Source organism: Glycine soja, chromosome 6, assembly GCF_004193775.1.
Source record: "Glycine soja cultivar W05 chromosome 6, ASM419377v2, whole genome shotgun sequence".
NCBI classification, from domain to species: domain Eukaryota; kingdom Viridiplantae; phylum Streptophyta; class Magnoliopsida; order Fabales; family Fabaceae; genus Glycine; species Glycine soja.
The window spans coordinates 15,970,699-15,991,597 of NC_041007.1; the positions used below are offsets into that span (position 1 = coordinate 15,970,699).

A 20,899-nucleotide genomic window follows, 5' to 3' on the forward strand; every position below is an offset into this window, starting at 1 on the left:
CGTGAAGTATCATCCGACCCAAAATGAGACGCAAGCTATCATTTGGACCATTATCATTCAAATACGTGAAAATTTAAGAAGAAAAAAAAAGACAGTTCGCAGTTCGGCCTGTTTAGTTTTATTTTTATTTATTGATTATTGATTCAGAAAACAAACATTCAAATCCCTTCTCCAAAGTCAAAACCAAAATGATAACGTAAAGAATAATGAGTTTATTATAAAAAAAAAACTCGATCATTTCGGAAATTCTTAAGAGAATCTATATTTATTTATGTCTATTATTACTCGTGTGTGTTTACTTAACTCATATCTTAACTAAAATTTATCAATTTCCTAGAATCCATCCTTCTTAGTAAACACAATTATTTCAAATTAATTATTACTCACACTTTATTTAATATTTCCTAGTTAGTTTAATTATTAGTTAATTAAGAAAAATCTTTTAGTTTGTTTCTCATCACTCCAATTTTTTTATATTTGAATTCCAAATATTTAATTAATTTATAATTCAATTATTTAGTAAAATTGTTCAAACATAAAATATTAAATTAATTTTTCAATTTTTTTGACGCTATACGTTCCTAAATAATATATCAGTAAAGAATAATAAGAATTAAGATCTAACTTTCTTGGCCTCATAACATCTTCAATGAAATGAAAATAGCTTAATGAGTTCTTTATAAAAAAAATATTATTTTAATGTGTCATATGTGATTTTAAATTGCTTAAAAATAGAGAATTACTTATATAAATAATTATTGCTCATGAAAGTAGCTTAAAAATAAAAGTTATTTAAATTAGATTGTTTATATAAAGATCCTTCAAGATGCTCTTAGTCCTTTAAGGTAGCAAAAAAAGAACTAAAATGACAAACCTTGTTATGAAATTTGCGTATATCTTTTATTATGAGGGCCGTCTATTGTTGTTTAAGAATGTATTTAATAAACCAATGACATTACTCACATTAGAAGTGATTATCATTAAACTCAATTTTTTATATCCCTTTTACATTAGCAATACATGCATTTCCTTGACATCATTTTTTAAAACAGTACTTATAATGAAGTAGTCCCAATCATATCCAATGAGACCTGCTGCGTTCTAAGAAGCAGTAACCAAAATTATTGAACTGGGGAGGAGATAGTGACGGAGAGAAGAAGCATCAAGGAATTCAAAATTAAATCATAAAAAGGAAAAAAGAACAAAATGATGAACGCTCTTAAGCGTGTCTTATGAGTTATGGTTCTAGGTTGAGGTCAAACCAAACAGGATAAGAGTGGAAGTTTCGAATCTTAAGTTGTATTCTAATTTCTATGGCTACATTTTAATGGATAAGGACTAGACGGAGACTGTGCTTTGCAAGACTCTCTCACGTTCCACGTCATTTCCAACAAAATATACATACCAAAGGAAATCCATAAATAAACACCATAATAAAATATTCACATATATATTAACAAAGGAAGCTATAGTTGACACATACTTATCATTTATAAGACTCAAATAAAATAAAAAGTGATGTCTATTCTTTTTTATAAGAAATAATTTATATTATTTTTTTATTAATCACTTTTAGATCAAAATGTCTCTAATTAATTATAGAGATAAATATTTAATTAGAAGAGAAAGAAGTTCATATAAAAAAATATTTATCGAAAAATATTATTTTTTGAATAGATCAAATTTGTCTAACTTTCAGCTAAATGATACTCATGTTCACCAAAAAATAATAAAATACTTTGATTTTTTCTTCTTTTTTCCCCTAAACAAGTCTCATTTACATTGTTTTGTTGTTCCATTGCCATGCCACTAGGAGTGTACACCGGTTGGGTTGGGTCGGATTTGACTAAATTCATCACCTCCGATCAAAAAATTTCGGATTGGATTTGACAAATTTTCCAAATCAAACCAATTCGGTTATTAATGAATTAGGTCAATTGGATCACAACATTTTAAAAAAAATTGCAAATTTTAAAAATTTGAATAAACTTCTTAAACCCTTCATTTTCAACAAATTTAAAAGAAAGTTCATCTATAATTATTATCATTACAAGTGTTATAAGAGTCTATTCTTAATTGAATTTAACAAGTTTCATACTTACAACGTTAGGTTCACCCTCACATCCCTTTCCAAGAACAATAGTCATTTGTTTTTTATCAACCTGTCTACTAGAATTTTTCTGACTCGCATGCTTCTATCAAATTAGTGATTCCATACTTAAAATTATTAAACTTATATGATTTGCAACAATACTTACCAAAAAAACATCATCATTTATCCTATCAAAATGAACCCAAACACTAGAAGGAGTTTTATTGCTTGTGAAGATGGAGCTTTTGGCCCTTGTTGTTTAGGAACATCTAACACTAGTGATGGTGCTTCAACAGATACAATAGGACACTAAGAAGTAAGTGGTGATAGAGGACTTGAGGCATTGACTCTTCCAATACAACTTTCATTTGTCATTTATCTAAGTGCAATATAAAGAAAAAAAATATCAACAACAAAATATACTCAATTAAAATATAACTGAGATATAATCTAAAATTTTAATTAATATCTATTATTTAGAAAACTTTCAAATAATCCTAAATCTTATAGGATTATTATTATTATACAAACAAAGCAAATGAGAATACAACCAACTAAAATATAATCTTATTTAATCAAATTTTTTATTGATATAATAATAAATTAAAGACTCAAGACCTATGATATAACGAAAATCATTTAGTACTATATATCCTTTAACAATTGACTCAAAAATTACTTTTTATTATTATTTATTAATATTATTATCGTTAAAATAATATATATAGTTAGATTTAGTTGAATCAGGATATAAAATATAAAATCTGTTATCCAACATCAAATTTAATTGAATTAAATTAACATTTAAAAAATATCCAATTCATTTGGTCGAGTTGGGTTCGTCACTGACACCATAAACACCCGTAATTGGCAGAATCCAGAATCTAAGGGTTTCAGTCTTCCAATCAAATCCCGTGCCCTCTCTTCGCCAAGTTTCTTGTTCTTCAAACTTACGTCCAAATTCTATAAATGCGTGCACACTTGAGTTTTAAGTAATTCCTTCTTCCTTTTTATTTTTTAAAATCATCAATTCCTTCTTGACAGGATTAAAATAACGTTAAAAATTCAAAATATATTAATCAAGCATATATTTCAAATAGGAAATGTTCAAATCAAGCAAATGTAAATATAAAAATACATAGTTTGTAGCTCTATATTTTTTTAGTTATTTATTGTATATCCCCTGTTTTTGCAAATGTTTGTTTTTTCAAATTTTGCTAATAAATATCCGTGAGCACAAAATAAACAAAAAGTTAAAGCTATAGGTATTTAATATTCTAAATATTCAAAATTATCTATTAATCTTTAAAAATTAAGAAAAAAATATAAAAAAGAATATTACTAAAATATTAATCACACACTATCAGCTGACGAGCGTTGATGGGTAGTTTTTACAAAAATTGTTGAAAAAAAAGTCTAATGCGTGGTTTGACGTGACGCGGTTTACAATTATTTTGGTTATTTGGGTCTCTAATTCTCTTTGCATAATCCGGGTGACGTTGGTGTGGGTCAGTTATTCTTGCACAAATAAATATTCAGGTACGAACACAATTGTTTTAGGGTGAAGATGAAGATATCTCTCACTCAAGTCATAAACTAAGAACTGACATGTACTAATAAATCATAAATGTTGTTTCATATATCCGAATTTAGAGATCAAATTTTAGAAAATATTATCAATAATGTCACACTTTATTTTCACAAAACATATTTTATGGGATTTAATTAAAATGAAACCTTTCTCTAAAAAAATAAATTAAAATGGAACCTGCGTAAATGTGTATCTAATTTTGTTAGATAATGGACCATAGTTCTTTCTCGAAAACATATAAAATATGAATATTGAGTTTTTTTTTTTTGAATCACAAAAATTATTAAAGTATCAAGTATGCAGTAAAAAAATATCAATGTAAAATTATTATTTTATCCTTGGATTTAATAAAAAGAATTATTAGTTCCCTTGTATTTCTACTATTTAGTCTCAATTAATTGATCTTTTTCAACTTAAGTCTTAGTTAAAGTATTCAATTAAATTTTAATATTGCATATCATATTTTAAATTAAAATTTTAATAAGCAAAAAGTTTTTTTTTATTAATGGACAAAGTAGCAGTGCTGCTGTAATCCATTTAAAAGTCTTATAAGATCATTTCAAATAAATAAATTCAGAAATGTTACAAGATCAACACACCAATCAAGAAAGGAGAAAAACATTCCTACTCTATGTTTTTCTCAAATTACATCTTAAATTTTTTTTTTACATTACTTTTATGCCATTCTTTAATTTCGTTAACTAACATCAATTATATTAAAATATGTGAGTAAATGAGATTGTCCAAATACTTTTATTGAATATTCAATAAAAAAATCAATGACGGATCTTTTTTAAGGTAATAACAGTTTTTTCTTTAATATTTGACTCTTACTTCATTATTGTTAACACTTGAAGAAAATACAACTCTTGAATGAGACATTTTATCAAACAACTAATCATAAAAAATAAATATTTCAAAGAAATGAATCAAAAATACAAATGCAAAAACAAAACATTAAAATTTTTAAAAAAATAATTATATTCAATCAATAAACATTACTGAAAACACATTCAACAAAAATATAACAATCAATAGACCCAACACATGTGAAAAGAATTCAAAACGTTCAACAGATCGGCCAACTATCACTCTTCCCATACAAAGAGATCCCTCCTTTACCTTCATTACCCACACCACTTATTATTGAACCATTCACCATTTCAATCACACAAGCATCCTCGTCAAGAGAGATTTGGAACAAATGAGAACAGAAATTTCCAGGCTATCATATCCATTCCAAGCATCGTGTAAAAAATGGACTTGGTCTCCATTTCTAACCTTTCTTGAGACACATTGATCAGAAAACCATAACGATGACACATGATTGGCATATTCTATAAAACACAAATCCCTACACCATAATAATGTAAAGGAAACTGACCAAGTAACCTCTGCATACAAGCAACCATATTGAGACAGATTGACTAATGACTAACAAATCCTTCCGCCATATTGAGACACAATGATCCTTGCTAACAACTAAAGAGAAAAATAAGGTGTACTTAAATTTTAAACCTTATTAAATTCACTAGAATTAACTTAGTGACAAAGGCTTTATTTTAAACTTTAGTAAATGTCTAAAGTCTTAGGTTTTATTTAATCTTGTTATTCTAAAAAAAATACTCCTCCCGTTCTATTGTAATTGTCACGTAAAAAAAAATATTTTAAAATAATTATCATTTTAATTTTTCAATGTAACATTAGTTTTTTTTTTTACTTATATTCCTAATAATATTAATAATGATTAATAAAATTTATAAATAAATTAATGATAATAAAAAATTAATTTTATAAAATAACTGTTATCTTTCATTTGTTTATTATTATTTTTTAATTTGTGTAAAACAACCTAAGTTGTCTACTTAAATTCTAATTAATAAAATCACTATATGTTATTAAAGATCGAGGTGTCCTTTATTAGTAATTCCCAAGGATCCTTAGTTTTGTTTTTATAATGATATCACCTCTTTGCTAACGGTTCCAAAGAAAATTACTGATAAGCTAAGGGTCTCATTTCTTAAAAAAAAAATATTACTCTTTTAATAGCAATTCAAAAGGAAAGGATCCCAATTTTAAAAATCTATTTTGATCTTTCATTTATTATAATACTACAATGTTATGCATGTGAGGATGCTTGAGATAGGATGTTAACTAACTATCCTAAATTTTAAAAAATAAATGAAAAGGAATAACAAATACTCAACAATGTCTCAAACTCTTTAGTTATAAAATATTATAAAACTAATTAACAAAAGGGAAATATAAGAATTTTTTTTAAGAAGATGTGAAAATAAACTTAATTAAGATCAAACTATTTATATATTTGTTAAGGTATTAAAGCAAGAATTTAAATTTAGTTATTGTAATTTTTGTATATAAGTTTTTGTTCTTTTATTCAATTATTTGGTTGAATAATATTACAAGTGGTTAGATGGTATATATTCCGTAAAAACACGTTAATACATAAACGATTAAATTTAAAGGTTTGTAGTGTAGGACACCCCTAAAATTCAAAAACTTAAAAGAGGATATGTATACTGTTTTTTTAGGTTATCTTTCTCTCTTCCAATTTTACACGTGTATGTGAGATTAAAATAGGTGAAGCAGATAAACTAAAGGAACATTCCAACAACCTACATGGCTTGTTGAACCCGAGTCCCCTATTTTGCATTTTATTATTGCCATGACTTTGTGGGACAAGTCTATGTTTATCCGCATGGCAGGAAACACATCACTTCAAAATTTTAAATTTAGACGTGTTTTCAACAATTTAACGTTGAGGTGTTCTGACATGGTCAATTGTTTTCATCATTATTTTATATAAAAACGAATGTATATCAACTCAAATTCAAAGTCAATTGTAAAGAAACGCGAAGAATCGCTTTTCCAAAATTTATTGTTTATCCTGATAATGAAGACTTTACTTTTACATTATTAGTTTTAGGAAATTGTCCAAGAGAGGTTATCTACTCCAACAACGTCATTAACTCATTTCTAAGCATTTTTATTTATCCTTCAATATTCGTACCTAAGGTTGAAATGTCTGTTTTACCCGGTTTTCTAAACAAACAAAAAAGATAATGCTTTTTTTTATATAAAAAAACATTCTTTTAGTAGTCCCGTTTCTTTAAGATTACATGCATATTATAAAATTCTATTTTTTATTAGAGCAGATTATATAAATTAAGAGTAAACAAAATTATTTAAAAAATATAAAAATTATATTATTTATACAATATAATGCTTTTTTTTTTCTTTATCTCCATCTCCATTGCATCAATTACAAGTTATTATAACATACTTTAGTTTTATCTCTTTTCTTCCTATCCTTTTCATGGCGGTATAAAAATATAAATTATTGTATGAAAATAATTTCACAAAGATATACTTAATTTCACATTTTTTACTGAGCTACTCGATAATTTTCTTAAATAATATTACTAATACATTCTTATCATGATTTTTAATAATTTTTTAATTGAAATATTGTTAATAGTATTTTTGTAAAAATAAGGCATTTCTCATATAGGAGGCAAAAAGTTGTCCTATTAATTGAGTTGTTGTACATTTTGTCAATATATAATTAATTGGAATCCTTACAAAATATCCTCACTACAGTATTACACAAGTTAAATATAAGATTTATGTTCCATGTGCTTAAATTCAAGATTACTAGTTCACTTGGAAACAACTCCCACAAATGAGAGATAGAGGGGGAGGTATCTGATCTAGGCAAAAAATTTGCAAGTCTTAGAGTGGTTGTGTGGACGTGACAAGGGGTTAAAGTGTAAATGTTTAATTTTTAATATAATTAATTGATAATTATGATGTAATCTTTAATATATAAATATTTATATAATTATTTTCAATGGAAAATTTTAATTATTTATAAAGTACTTTTTAAAAATAATTATTATATAAAATTATTATGTTAAATAAAAATGTTTAATTGTTGTTTTTAGTATTAATTCTTTTGAACAAAAAGTAGTTTTTTTTCCTAACAAATATAATTCTTTAAGGTATTTTTAAAGTTTTTTTAACCAACTGAGTTATATTTCTTGATCACAAAATAATTTTTACTCATATAGGAATCTTTTAAAAATATATCACGTTTTTTTAAAATGACTTTTTTAAGTTAAAAAAGCGAGTCCTATTATTATCCTTTAAAATAATATTTCTTTTAAAGATTAAAGTGAGAAATTATAATTATAAATTAAAACTAATACTCTAAAGTTAAACAACTTCGTAATTAATCACACATAATCGCAATCCCAATCCTTGAATTACCGTCGAGCAAAGACTTTAATGTCTGATTTTACTCTTTAATGTAAATCTCTAGCTTTAACAGACCCTCATAAATAAGATTAGTATTTGTGTTTCAACCAGTATATATAACAATTGATAAGCATAAGTATATTGATACACAAAATCAATTTAAAAGTGACACATCATTAAAATAAAATGTCCGTGCGTACAAAGCATTTATGTAATAATTTAATGTGCCTAATGCGTAGAGCACAAATCATATTATATATTTATTCAAGAATTTCTCCCAATAAACAGTTACAATTAATAGCTTCCACATGAAAATGTCATGAAAAAATGGATGGAGTACAAGGGCAGTTTGGGCACCAAAAGTCTCGAGGATCATAGTGACAGCGTAAGACCACCTAGATTTTGCAATATCCAACTGTGATGGTCTCTCTTTCTCTCTCTCCATAATAATAAATTACAAAAATGTGTGCAACTATTTTTTGCTTCTCTTTTCTGACTTTCTTTCTAATCCGTTGTCTCCGACAGCATCCTTTGTTGAACGAAAACACCTTTCTATTCTCCAGTTTGACAAAAAACAGTGGCACCCAAACCAAACGGAACCTCGTCGGATACAAAATTCCCAACATATTTGTTTTTCTTCATTTTCCACCTTAATAATAATAATAATAATAATAATACCTCCTGTTGTTGTTATTATTAATATTATTTTTCTTTTTTGGGTCGGTTTAGATTTTAGAATCCTTACCATGATAAAAACTCCTACAAAATCTCACCAGTTTCGAACCTAACACACTTATGACTTATCCCATATTTCGTATTTATCTCGAAACAATCTTTCTTATTTTCTTTTTGCTAACAATTTTTTTCATTCATTGCAAGTTCTTTTCAACAATTCGAGTTCACAGCTGTATATTCTCGCTTTTGTTGTTTCAGTAGTACATACATATCGAAGAAAAGCTCTTGTTGGTTGTTGAGATAGCGAAGAAGGTAAAATGACTAGTTGAGATTATTTCATTGACTTGTTCTGTTTTTGGTTTGAATTATCTTCTCCAAGATAAGAACTTTTGTTTTCCATTTTAATTGCTTCCTCTGGGATTGTAGGGACCTTAATTAGTTTTTTTGAATCTTTCTTCTTCTTCTCTCTCTCTCTATCTCTCTCTCCCTGGGTGTTAATCCTGTGTTGTTTGGATAAGGTAAATGCATGTTCTTCTCTGTGTTTCTTGATTCTGTTGTTATTTGCATTTGAAGCTGTTTGCTTGGGGAGAAAGTATTTTTTTGCTCAGAGACAAATGAAAAAAAAAATGTAAAACAAGATTGTTACATGCATGTGGATGTAAAAAATGCTGCTACATATTGCTTGAAATTTTATAATAAGGAAACAAAAAAAATTTGAAATGCAATATGTAAAAATCAAGTCTTTTATACAGTGAGTGATTATTGACGAATAAAGCCTGCTAAATAATTTAATTTTTGTGTGGACGTCCTTTAGCGTTCCGATTAACTTGCCACATTTTTATTCCCATTCATAGGAATTGGGTGAATTTATTTGGTTTCCTAATTGCGAAAAGCTAATAAAGGGTTTTGCTGAATTCGAGTGTTATATATTTGAATTGAAGTGAAGGAGTTGTTGGCTGCTTAGAAGTATTATACCTAGCCGTCCAAAAGGTTCTTGTTTTCACAAGCTTCATATGAGAGGCAAAGGTCAATCGCTTGAAAGGCTAGTGATTGAAAAGTGATGTTCATGTTTGAAAGTCTAATCTAGATATAGTTGTGGAGGTTTCTTATATGCTTTTTGATTGTGAGTATCTTCTTGTTTTTAAGTTAGTGATTCTGTGTTTCTGATTAAATCTGAATGTGCTTCTGTAGAATTGGACGATCAAAGATCGTATATGAACAGGCATTCTTGAGATTAATTGCTTGTGTCTGAGATAAGTCCAGGTAAACATGTGGTTTTTCTTATATGCAATTTAATCTTTCATACCTTTTTGTTTTGGTTTGATGAATATGAATATTTGGTTGAATCGGCTGAGAATTAGTGTTGGACCCACTAAACCCATATTTTTGTTATCTATGATTTTCTTCTTTTTTTCGGAAAGAGAGGATCCAATTTATTTTTATTTTGAAGATTGGGAGGTTTAACAGAAAAATTTGTAATTGAAAAGGTCATAATAATAAATTTTCATCCCACAATCAGAGAAAGGGGCATTCCTGATTATAGGCAGAATGGTTACGGGTGCTAATGCCTAATGCTCTTGGGGCAGTGGCATAGTGCGGCCAGTGAATAACCCTAAAATGAGGTGACTCCTGTGGTTTAGGGATGGAGATGGATTTTGTTATAATACCTGATTTGGAGAGATATGATCTGCTTTTTACCCTCCTCTAGAAGATATAGAGGTCTTTTGGCGGGGCTGAGATAACCAGTTGTTTCATTTGGACCTCCTAACCAGTATGTCCTATCTTAGTATAGGACATAAAAAGCGTGTATATGGTTTTGCATTGAAACCAGAGAACGCGCATGAGAAACATGTTATAGTTAACGTTTTTTGGTGGGGCTGAGATGAAAAACGTGTATTTGGATCTCCTCTTGAAGATATAGTGGTCTTTTGGTAAGGCTGAGATAACCAGTTGTTTCATTTAGACTTCCTAACCAGTATGTCTCGAAGCTGAAATCTTAGTATAGGACGCAAAGCGCATATTTGGTTTTGCACTGAAAGCAGAGAATGTGCATGAAAAATGTGTTATAGTTAATCTTTTTTGGTGGGGCAGAGATGAAAAATGTGTATTTGGATCTCCTCTAGAAGATATAGTGGTCTTTTGGTGGGGTTGAGATAACCAGTTGTTTCATTTGGACCTCTTAACCGTCCTGAAGCCGAAATCTTAGTATAGGACACAAAGCGTTTTGCATTGAAACCAGAGAACGCACATGAAAAATGTGTAAAAGTTAACGTTCCAGGAAGTTGCCTCATTATCAACGCATAAAAGTGAATTGATTTTTGTGAAAGTAACGCTGAACCAAACATACTGAAAATCTGGCGGTGATAGTTATCTGAGCCTTGTTTTCTTATTCTTTTTAACTCTTGATGGTGACATACAACTACATCTTCTTCAAATTAGTAACTGAGAAGTAAGTTGATGTTTTCTATTTCTTGTGTAATGCACACATGATTACTGATTTCTTACGCACAAAAATGCTTGAAGAATTTGCAACTGTATTGCTATGTGTCTGATATGCTGCTTATTCAATGGTTCTGTCACTTGTTGGACTTTTAATTTCAACAATAGTAAATACTAAATATTAATTTTCAGGTGCTTATCTCTTATCTAAATAACATTTATTTGTTCTGCACTTTCAAAATCAATCCATGGTGTAAACACATCTACTGAAAGCAGTGACTATCCGCCAATATTAAAATCACCTAACATATGAACTTGTGGAGTATGGCTGAGTTATGTATTTGTGAACTATACTGCTGCATTGTATAGGGATAATAACTATTTCTCTTCTATCTTTGCAGGTACTGCATTTCTTTGGGTTAATTATACAAGATATTTTTAGTTCTGGGTACCTGTTCCTACAAAAGACTATACTTATAAATATCTTCAAAAACTGGGAATTGAAGTAAAGATGGTGGCCAGGTCATGCTTGAATTTGTTGGATTTGGTATCAGGGGATATGCTAAATTTCCCTCAGACCCCCAGATCTCTTCCGCGAGTTATGACTGATCCAGTAATCATGTCTAGTGGAGATGGTAAACAAAGTAATGATGATGATTCAGGTGTTTTCTCATCAGAATACCGTCGCAAGATAATTATAGTATCAAATTCTCTTCCTCTCAATGCAAAAAGGGATAAAGTATCTGGCAAATGGTGCTTCAGTTACGACGAGGATTCAATTTTTTGGCAGTTAAAGGATGGTCTCTCACCTGAGGCTGATGTTGTTTATGTGGGATCTCTCAAGGCTGATGTTGATGCAAATGAGCAAGAGAAAGTTTCCCTTCAGTTGCTGGAGGAATTCAATTGCGTGCCTACTTTTATTCCTTCAGACCTCTACAAACAATTCCATGATGGTTTCTGCAAGCAACAATTGTGGCCCCTATTCCATTACATGTTGCCCATGTATCCAGGCAATCGCCGCTTTGATAGGTCACAGTGGCAGGCTTATGTTTCTGCTAACAAGATATTTGCAGATAAAGTCATGGAGGTCCTTAATCCAGAAGATGATTATGTATGGGTTCATGATTATCATCTTATGGTCCTTCCAACATTTCTGCGAAAGCGGTGTAGTCGAGTCAGGCTTGGTTTTTTCCTCCACAGTCCATTTCCTTCATCGGAAGTTTATAAAACTCTGCCTGTCAGAGGTGAAATTTTGAAAGCATTGCTTAATGCAGATTTAGTTGGTTTCCACACCTTTGATTACGCTCGCCATTTTCTCTCCTGCTGCAGGCGAATGCTTGGCTTGGAACATGAATCTAAGAGGGGTTACATAGGGCTTGAATACTTTGGCCGTACAATATTCATTAAAATATTGCCTCCGGGGATTCACATGGGTCGACTTCAATCTACCTTAGATCACCCTTCCTCTTCCAACAAAGTCAGAGAAATCCACCAACAATTTAAGGGGAAAAAGCTTATAGTTGGTGTTGATGATATGGACTTATTCAAAGGTATCGGTTTAAAATTCTTGGCCATGGAGCAACTCCTGCAGCAATATCCAGAACAGCAAGGTGAATTAATATTGATCCAAATTTTAAATCCCCCAAGTAGTTCTGACAAAGATGTTGAGGATGCAAAGGAGGAGGCCTACATTTCAGCCAAAAGGATAAATGAAAGGTTTGGTTTGGAAGGTTATGAACCTATCATCATCATTGATCGCCATGTTCCTTTCTACGAGAAGGCAGCCTATTATGCTTTGGCAGAATGTTGCATTGTGAATGCAGTGCGTGATGGTTTGAATTTGGTTCCTTACAAGTACACTGTGTGTAGGCAGGGAAGTTCTAAACTGGACGAAGCTTTAGAAATCGCTTCTGACTCCCCACGTGTAAGCGCACTTGTCGTTTCTGAGTTTATAGGTTGCTCACCATCTCTTAGTGGGGCAATAAGGGTAAACCCGTGGGATATTGATGCAGTAGCTGAAGCACTAAATTTGGCAATCACAATGCCTGATGGAGAGAAGCAGCTTCGACATGAAAAGCACTATCGGTATGTTAGTTCTCATGATGTGGCATACTGGGCTCGAAGCTTCGAGCAAGATCTAGTGTTCTCGTGCAAGGATCATTATAATAACCGATGCTGGGGCTTTGGCTTTGGCCTGAACTTCAGAATTTTGTCCCTATCTCCTAGTTTCAGGAGGCTATCCATAGACCACATTGTCCCTGCATATGAAAGGAGCAGTTGCAGGGCAATCTTTTTGGATTATGATGGTACGGTTGTGCCTCAGGCTTCCATTGTTAAACCCCCCAGTCCTGAAGTCATATCTGTGCTAAATAATATATGCAGTGATGTTAGAAACACTGTGTTTATTGTTAGTGGCAGGGGAAAAACCTCACTGAGTGAATGGTTTGATCAGTGTGAGAATCTTGGTATAGCAGCTGAGCATGGTTATTTCATAAGGTTAGTGTTTTATAGTTGGTTATGTGCTATTCAATTGTTAATTATAGTGGCATCCCTTAAATAATACCAATCATACCTGAATATACCCCTTAAAAGAAAATCAAAGCAAAGATGAAAATGAATAGATACTGGTTTTTATCCAGGGCTTACAGCATTGGCTTATTATGTTCTGTATTGTGAAATTTTGAATTTTCCTTTTAATACATGTTTATGTTGGAGTTTTCACTTCTGTTTGATCTTTGATTATTTTCTGTACTGTGAAAATTTGATTTTATCTTATAGTACATGTTTATATGAGTGTTTCTGCTTCTTATGATATAGCGGTTGTCATGTCACTGTCAAGTTCTTTAAGCTGATGGTTTTTTTGTTTGATCTTTACCATAGGTGGGGTAAACATACTAGTTGGCAAATGAGTCATGCAGATACAGATTTTGCATGGAAAAAGATTGCTGAACCTGTGATGAGATCTTATATGGAGGCTACAGACGGCTCCTCTGTAGAGACCAAAGAGAGTGCCTTGGTATGGCATTACCGTGACGCCGATCCTGATTTCGGATCTTGGCAAGCCATGGAGCTGCTGGATCACCTTGAAAATGTACTTGCAAATGAGCCTGTAGTTGTCAAAAAGGGACAACACATTATTGAAGTCAAGCCTCAGGTATATACTTTATCTCTTCAAATCACAACTAGGGTGCTCATGATTTGAGTATTTACATAACTATAATCATACCTAATAAATAACTAGACTATTAGTGGGTATTATAACTATAACTAGTTTTTAAAATATGGGTGTTTGATATAACTAGTTATTTGTTTTAAAATATGGGTATATAACAAGTTATATCTAAAACCAATTACATAATTAGTTATGAATGAATAAAAATAAATTATTTGAAATAACCATTTCTATAATACTAGTTATAGTTTTATGCCTATTTTTTTACATAAAAAAAGTTATTTGAAATACCCATAACTATATAATGGGTTATAGTTTTATACCTACTTTTATATAACTAGTTATTTTTTTAAAACTAGTTTTTTGGAGCATCCCTAAGCGCAACCTATTATTGTTCTCAGAAGCTAACATCGACTAATCAACCATACAGGGCATTACTAAAGGGTCAGTTGCACAGGAAGTTCTTTCTTCCCTAACCAAGAAGGGTAAATCGCCAGATTTTGTACTGTGCATTGGTGATGATAGATCTGATGAGGACATGTTTGAGAGCATATTAGCCAAACCTTATAGTACTACCTCATCCTCAGCACCACAAATCTTTGCATGCACTGTTGGACAAAAACCGAGCAAAGCTAGGTACTACCTAGATGACACTGTCGATGTGATGGCATTACTTGAGGGTCTTGGTGCTACTTCAGGGCCTAAATCAAGATATTCTACAGAAACCCCTTTTGAGAAAAGAGAAGTATGTTTTGAGAATGATGTTTAAAAAGTACACTTTAGGCACCAGGATAGGATAAAGGCACAATTTTGATGGTTGTTTTTGAAAAGATGTACAAAAGCAGGATTTAAGGAAAATAGCTTTAAATCTGACTTTTGATTGTAAAGAATGTTGGTAGCAGCAGCTTTAGGTCTCAGAAACTGAGCACAGGGGATTAGAGTGATTGGTTTTTATTGGTTGGTGGGGGCAATTGGATGCATCTGTTGGCTTTAGCTGTAGCTTTTAAAGGATACTCAATATATTAACAGATACAAAATCTAGGCATTCTTCCCGGGTGAGAATTTATTGGTTGGTTGTATATTTGAACTCGTTGGGTTTATATTATACATGGATGTCATTCAGAATCTCATATCATCATTTGTAAACTATTTTTCGGTTTGTGAGATGGGGGTCTCTGAATACCATTCAGCGTCAGCTCTTTTTTTTTTTTTTCTTTTTTCTATGAAAGTCCGGATACTCCAAAAATAGAAAAAGTATCATTGTTGTATCTGTTTTGGATATTGATATTCCTCGAATACCTTTTTTAATCAGTGAAAATTGAAGAGTGTAAAGAAATTTACAATTCACGTATTTTCCTTAATCAACCGACCTATATTTGTGTCTGAAAAGTGTACAATCATTTTTTTTTTCTAAGATACTTCTCATATATTTCTCAGAATTTTCTGGATATGTATTGGTAAGTATCTAATCTTTTTTATTTGATTTTTTCTTTTATAAGAATGGTTTGGATGCTTTCGGATATGTATCTGAAAGTTTGCCTTAAAGGTTCTTGTATAGTCACGTTCTTCCTCATGTTTTGATTAATTGGAATACATACTCCTTTATTCTTTGAAGAGAAACAAAATAAATCCAAAAAGGAATGAATATTTGGTTTATGTGCATTCCAACCTTCGAGTTTTGTCTAGAAAAGATGAAAGGCATAATTGTATAAAAAAGAGCATGATCCACTTGATGATGGTGTTTGAATTCTTGAATTGGCAAAGTTGTCTTTTGATGAATCAAATTTAGAAGCTATGCTCTTTCTGGATGATGGTAAAAGAGGCCAGGAGAATGAGAATTAGCATTAGACAACAGTTTAGTAATGATGCTTCTAAATTGTAGGATATTGTATAAAGTCAATAATTGTTTTGAATTTTATCAAAGATGCTTTCGTTGATATAGTTAGCCAAGACTGATTATGATATATAGGCAGAAATTATATATGTTTTTGTTATGATTACAAATATCTTTTTTTTTTAAATTGTGATTATCATAGTTATAAATTAATGGGAAATGATTAATGTCTTTTTCTTTACCAACAATATTCTACATCTATATAAAATATTTTATAAATTTTTGTCAACATTTTAAAATGTATACTATCTTAAACGTCAAAAGTTATCATATTTGTATCTTGTGCGTGTCTCTCTTTTTCCTCTTCCTCTTCCCCTTCCTTTTTTTCCCCCTCCTTTTGTATTTAGCGTGAAAATGTTGAGAGTGAGAAAGGTATGGGTGGGTTTATGAGCTAGGCCCTTAGTGGATCTTATGGGCTCTTTCTCATCTGTTCTAGTCTTGGCCCAATAAATATACAACATCTATATAAATATTAAAAAAAATAAAATATTTTTATAAAATAATATTATACGACGGCTTGTACACATAAGAAAAAATGAAAAAATATTTTAAAAAACCATTATAAAAACATACTATCTTTCCTTTATACCATTAGATATTTATAACTAATGTACATAAAATTAAAAATATTTAACAAAAATAAAAATACTATATTTAAAATAATATGTCTTTATTTAATTGAGATCATTAATACGTGTATCACTAATAATAATAGTGAGATTTTAATTTAAAATATAGTAAGTTAAAAATAATGTAGAACCAGACCGATGAATTGGTTACAACACTGATTCAAGGATTAATGGTTGAATAAAGTTTAAAATTAGGATCAATTTGGTTTTACTAAAATTAGGATTTCAAAATAGTAAAAAATACTTTATCAATTAAACTTTAAAATTCTGATATAAAAAGGAAATAACCATAAAAATACGTTACAGTATGAATAGAAATAATGTATTAATAATTCTGACAAAAAGGCATCTCAAAGATCCAGCAATGAAGTGGATATGCATGACTATGAGACTGAGAGTGACAGTCTGACACCGAATCAACGATCCAACTCAGCAAATGTTGTCAACATGCATAAAAAGTCGTGAACTTCAACGCCTCATAGACTCTTTGCTTACCCAATCACCAACGTCACGAAAAACAGTAAAACCGCAGTTGTATAGTATTGTATTGTGGGCGCTGACTGAGTCTTAGTCACGGATAAGCATGAATGATTGATTGGGGTTGGCAACTAGGGTTCCAAATCCATTACCATATATATTACCCACTGTGACTGAAACTCTGAAACAGAAAAAAAAGGTAGAGTTCTGAATGTCGAATTCTCAACAAAATGAGATTGATTTAACCTGCGACGGGGAAGAGAGGTCAAACTCTCTCTTAGCGAACACGCGCTGCAGCTTCTGCTTTCCCTGCTGCTTTGGTTCCCGGTGCCACTCGGTCAGCGTCGGGTTCGCGTGGTGGGAGCGCGTGCGAGCCACGTCGTCATGGTCGGAGACAAGCCCTCACTCTGAGGCGCAACCAGCAACCGGGAGTTCCAGTGGGAGTTGGTGGTCTGGCGGCGTGAGGGCCTTTATGAAGGTGCGGGAGTGGTCGGAGCTCGCGGCGGGGCCTCGGTGGAAGACCTTCATCCGGCGGTTCAGCCGGAGCCGGAGTGGCTGGGCCCGGCACGCGGCGGGGAAGTACCAGTACGACCCCTTGAGTTACTCCTTGAACTTCGACGAGGGGCATAACGGGTATTTCGATGGTGACGGTTACGACGGGTTACGGAATTTCTCCGCGCGTTACGCCGCGCCTCCTCCGTTTAAGCCCGTTTCCTCGGATTCCATTCAAGACGCCGCCGTTTTGGGATAAGAAATAGGGATTGCCATGTGGTGTCGATTTTGGGAATTTTGCTTCGACTAGCTTACAAGTGCGGTTATTGTGTATTAATTTTATTCTATCATATCAATATCAATCAATAGTTACAGGATTTTAATTTTTCTTATTGTATATTCCTTACCTTGGCAGTATTTCTTTATTTATTTAATTAATATATTGTTTAGATGTTGGTAATAATCAGAAGTGCGTTGTGCGCATGGATTACCAATGGATGAATCCTGATAATTTCTTATACTATTTACTAATTAGGTTTGTCAAATAATGTACAACCATAAGTGGATGCAAAGTTTTCATTTTAAATGATGTTCATTAGAGGTGCTTTGAGTAAATAATAATTTTAGTTTAAGTATATATGTAATATTGTTACATTGGTATTTTGAAATCAATAAAATTTTAAGTAAGTTTCTGAAAGTTCAATACGTTAATCGCATTTATTTAACATTTAAAAGAATGTGTGACTTAACTGATACTAGTAATATTAATATAAGGACAAAAACAATAATAAATAATTAGTTTAGAGAGTTAAATAAGACAACTAAAAATTCCAAACACTTGTTTAAAATTTTATTAGTTTTGGGGACTAATGTTAGTGTTATAGACTGTAAAGATTAAAATGATAGTTTATTCGGAAAAAAATTGAATGGGTTAGAACTTAAAAAGGTTAATATTATAATAATTTTGAAGGGATTTATTAATGCATATCTACTTATTTTTTAGGAGTATATTAGTAAATTATATCTATAATAATTATATTAAAATACACTTAATTAGCACATGTAGGAAAAATTTGGAGGGAACTTTATCTCTCTACAAGAACTTTACTTTATAAAGAAAAAGTGAAGAAGAAAAAAATCAATATTAGCAAATAGCTAAAACACAACATGTGTTGGGATAATAAAGGCACTACAAAGGACAGTGAAGAAGAAAAGTGACGAAAACATAAAACACCCTCCGTTTATAGAAATGAGTCTTGTGAATATGTATCCTTAAAGTATTAATTAATAAATTAAAAGCAGAAAATATTTACTGTATGAGTCATAGAAAGACATAAAAAAAAAGGTTATCAATAATATAATTTTTTTATCTCAATAAAATATTGGCAAAATTGCAAAATTGGTCCCCCACTTTATCTCCAATTATGGATTTGGTCCCCCTATAATTTAATTCATAAATTTGGTCCTCCAGTTTTATAAATCCCTGTGAAATTGGTCCTGGAAGCCCGATTTGGATGTTAACCGTTAATCTCAAACGTTGACTGTCACGTGTCAACGCCTGAGTGGTTTCCTGTAAATGCTTCATTTTTTATAGGTAAAATTACACTTTTGGTCTCCCGGTTTCACTCCAATTTCGATTTTGATCCCCTTATAGTTTAATTCACACATTTAGACCCTCAGTTTTATAAATTCCTTTATAAATTGCTTTTGCAAAATTGATCTTTTGAATGATTTAGCCACTCGTGCTAGAGACATGATAGGTCTTGATAAAACTCGCACTTCTTTTTTCATCGCAATTTTTCACTCACTTGGAATCCAGAGAAAAATCACTCTTTGTCTCTCTCCCACTTCCGGGGTTGTTCAACTTGGAAAAGTGGCACATGAATCTTAACCTTGGTCTGAAATTTTCAGATCTCTTACTTTAATAGGTTCGGTAATAACCCCCTTATTTTTTTTCTTTTTTTGCTCTCCCATGCGGTATTATGTGTATACGATTGCTTAAGTGGCCTATGTATGACAATGGTATTTTTGTTTGAAATTTGAAATACAACTTCTCCAATAATAAAATTTGGCTGAATTTATAAAGGGATTTATAAAACTGGGGGACCAAATGTGCGAATTAAATTATAAGGGGACTAAAATCGAAATTAGAGTAAAACTGGGAGATTAAAAGTATAAGTTTACCTACAAAAAATGAAGTCTTTACAGGAAATCACGCAAACGTTGACATGTGGCATTGATACATGACATTGACATGTGGCAGTCACACGTGGCATTGACACGTAACAGTCAACGTCTGAGGTTAACGGTCAACATCCAAATCGGACTTCCAGAACCAATTTTGCAGGGATTTATAAAATTGAGGGATCAAATTTATGAATTAAATTATAGGGGGACCAAATCCAAAATTGGAGATAAATTGGGGGACCAAAAGTACAATTTTGCTTAAAATCTTTTTCCTTATATTTTTTTAAACTAATGTCTTAATTTGTTATGCATATATATTACTCCTATAATTTGTGTTTATTACTTTGATACTTTATTTTCATTCATTATTTTTTATAAGCTTTTCCCAATTTCAACCCATTAAAAAAACACTACAATAAAATTAGGTCCAAGAAACAATCCAGCTATTAATTATCGACAACAATTAATCAGCATACCAACAGGGATTGGATCTAGCGGAAGAGACTAAGTTTTAACATGCTAAACCAAGGTTCGAATTCCAGTTGAGAGAGGTGTTTATATCTAGTGTCTAACAGTACTTCCAACATGAGATACCTTTATATGCACTCCTTTTTTGCTAAGTACACTTTCCTTCTCCTTTTTTAAAATCAAATTACTTAAATAGTTTTTTTCTTTACAAACCTTCTTCTCTCCCTCTCATACTCCCTCTTTCATAGCAACAAAACATCACCCTTTCGTTCATCACACTCCTTCCTCTCTTCCACTCCCTTCAATCTCTTGTAATGGTCTCTCTTTATCCTTTGTTGTTCTAGCATTAGAAGTTTTTCATCCTCCAAACTCCGATGTATTAAGTTTTATTTACACTCATAACCACTTTTCTTTTTTCATTTTATTTTTGTCCACTCACACAATACCATTAATATCTTGCATTTTATATATGTAACAACGTATGACTAGATCTTAAATTTGTTTA

General features: G+C 31.2%; 2 protein-coding genes across 3 annotated transcripts; both read left to right on the forward strand.

The window, feature by feature from the left end:
• Nucleotides 1–8,432: 8,432 nt before the first annotated feature.
• On the forward strand, nucleotides 8,433–15,456 carry LOC114416466 (probable alpha,alpha-trehalose-phosphate synthase [UDP-forming] 9). 2 transcript variants are annotated; one of them, XM_028381333.1, is made up of 5 exons: nucleotides 8,433–8,948; nucleotides 9,828–9,899; nucleotides 11,477–13,571; nucleotides 13,956–14,229; nucleotides 14,678–15,456. In XM_028381333.1, the coding sequence occupies exons 3-5, from the start codon at nucleotides 11,587–11,589 to the stop codon at nucleotides 15,014–15,016; spliced, it is 2,598 nt and encodes an 865-aa protein (XP_028237134.1). In that variant the 5' UTR covers nucleotides 8,433–8,948; nucleotides 9,828–9,899; nucleotides 11,477–11,586; the 3' UTR covers nucleotides 15,017–15,456. The 2 variants fall into 2 exon arrangements, with proteins under 2 accessions (XP_028237134.1, XP_028237136.1); XM_028381335.1 differs by having other exon boundaries at nucleotides 8,434–8,948; nucleotides 11,598–13,571.
• A 1,881-nt stretch (nucleotides 15,457–17,337) lies between these two features.
• Nucleotides 17,338–18,334, forward strand: LOC114416467. The gene has a single exon (XM_028381336.1). It carries the CDS (start codon nucleotides 17,459–17,461, stop codon nucleotides 17,996–17,998), a length of 540 nt encoding a protein of 179 aa, XP_028237137.1. The 5' UTR covers nucleotides 17,338–17,458; the 3' UTR covers nucleotides 17,999–18,334.
• Nucleotides 18,335–20,899: the final 2,565 nt, after the last annotated feature.

Excerpts from the sequence above, each read along its gene's own strand:
- LOC114416466 (XM_028381333.1), top strand. The coding sequence starts at position 11,587 with ATGGTGGCCAGGTCATGCTTGAATTTGTTGGATTTGGTATCAGGGGAT. Across the intron at positions 13,572-13,955 it reads GAGCATGGTTATTTCATAAG|GTGGGGTAAACATACTAGTT; the intron begins GTTAGTGTTTTA and ends TCTTTACCATAG. Across the intron at positions 14,230-14,677 it reads TTATTGAAGTCAAGCCTCAG|GGCATTACTAAAGGGTCAGT; the intron begins GTATATACTTTA and ends TCAACCATACAG.
- LOC114416467 (XM_028381336.1), top strand. The coding sequence starts at position 17,459 with ATGTCGAATTCTCAACAAAATGAGATTGATTTAACCTGCGACGGGGAA.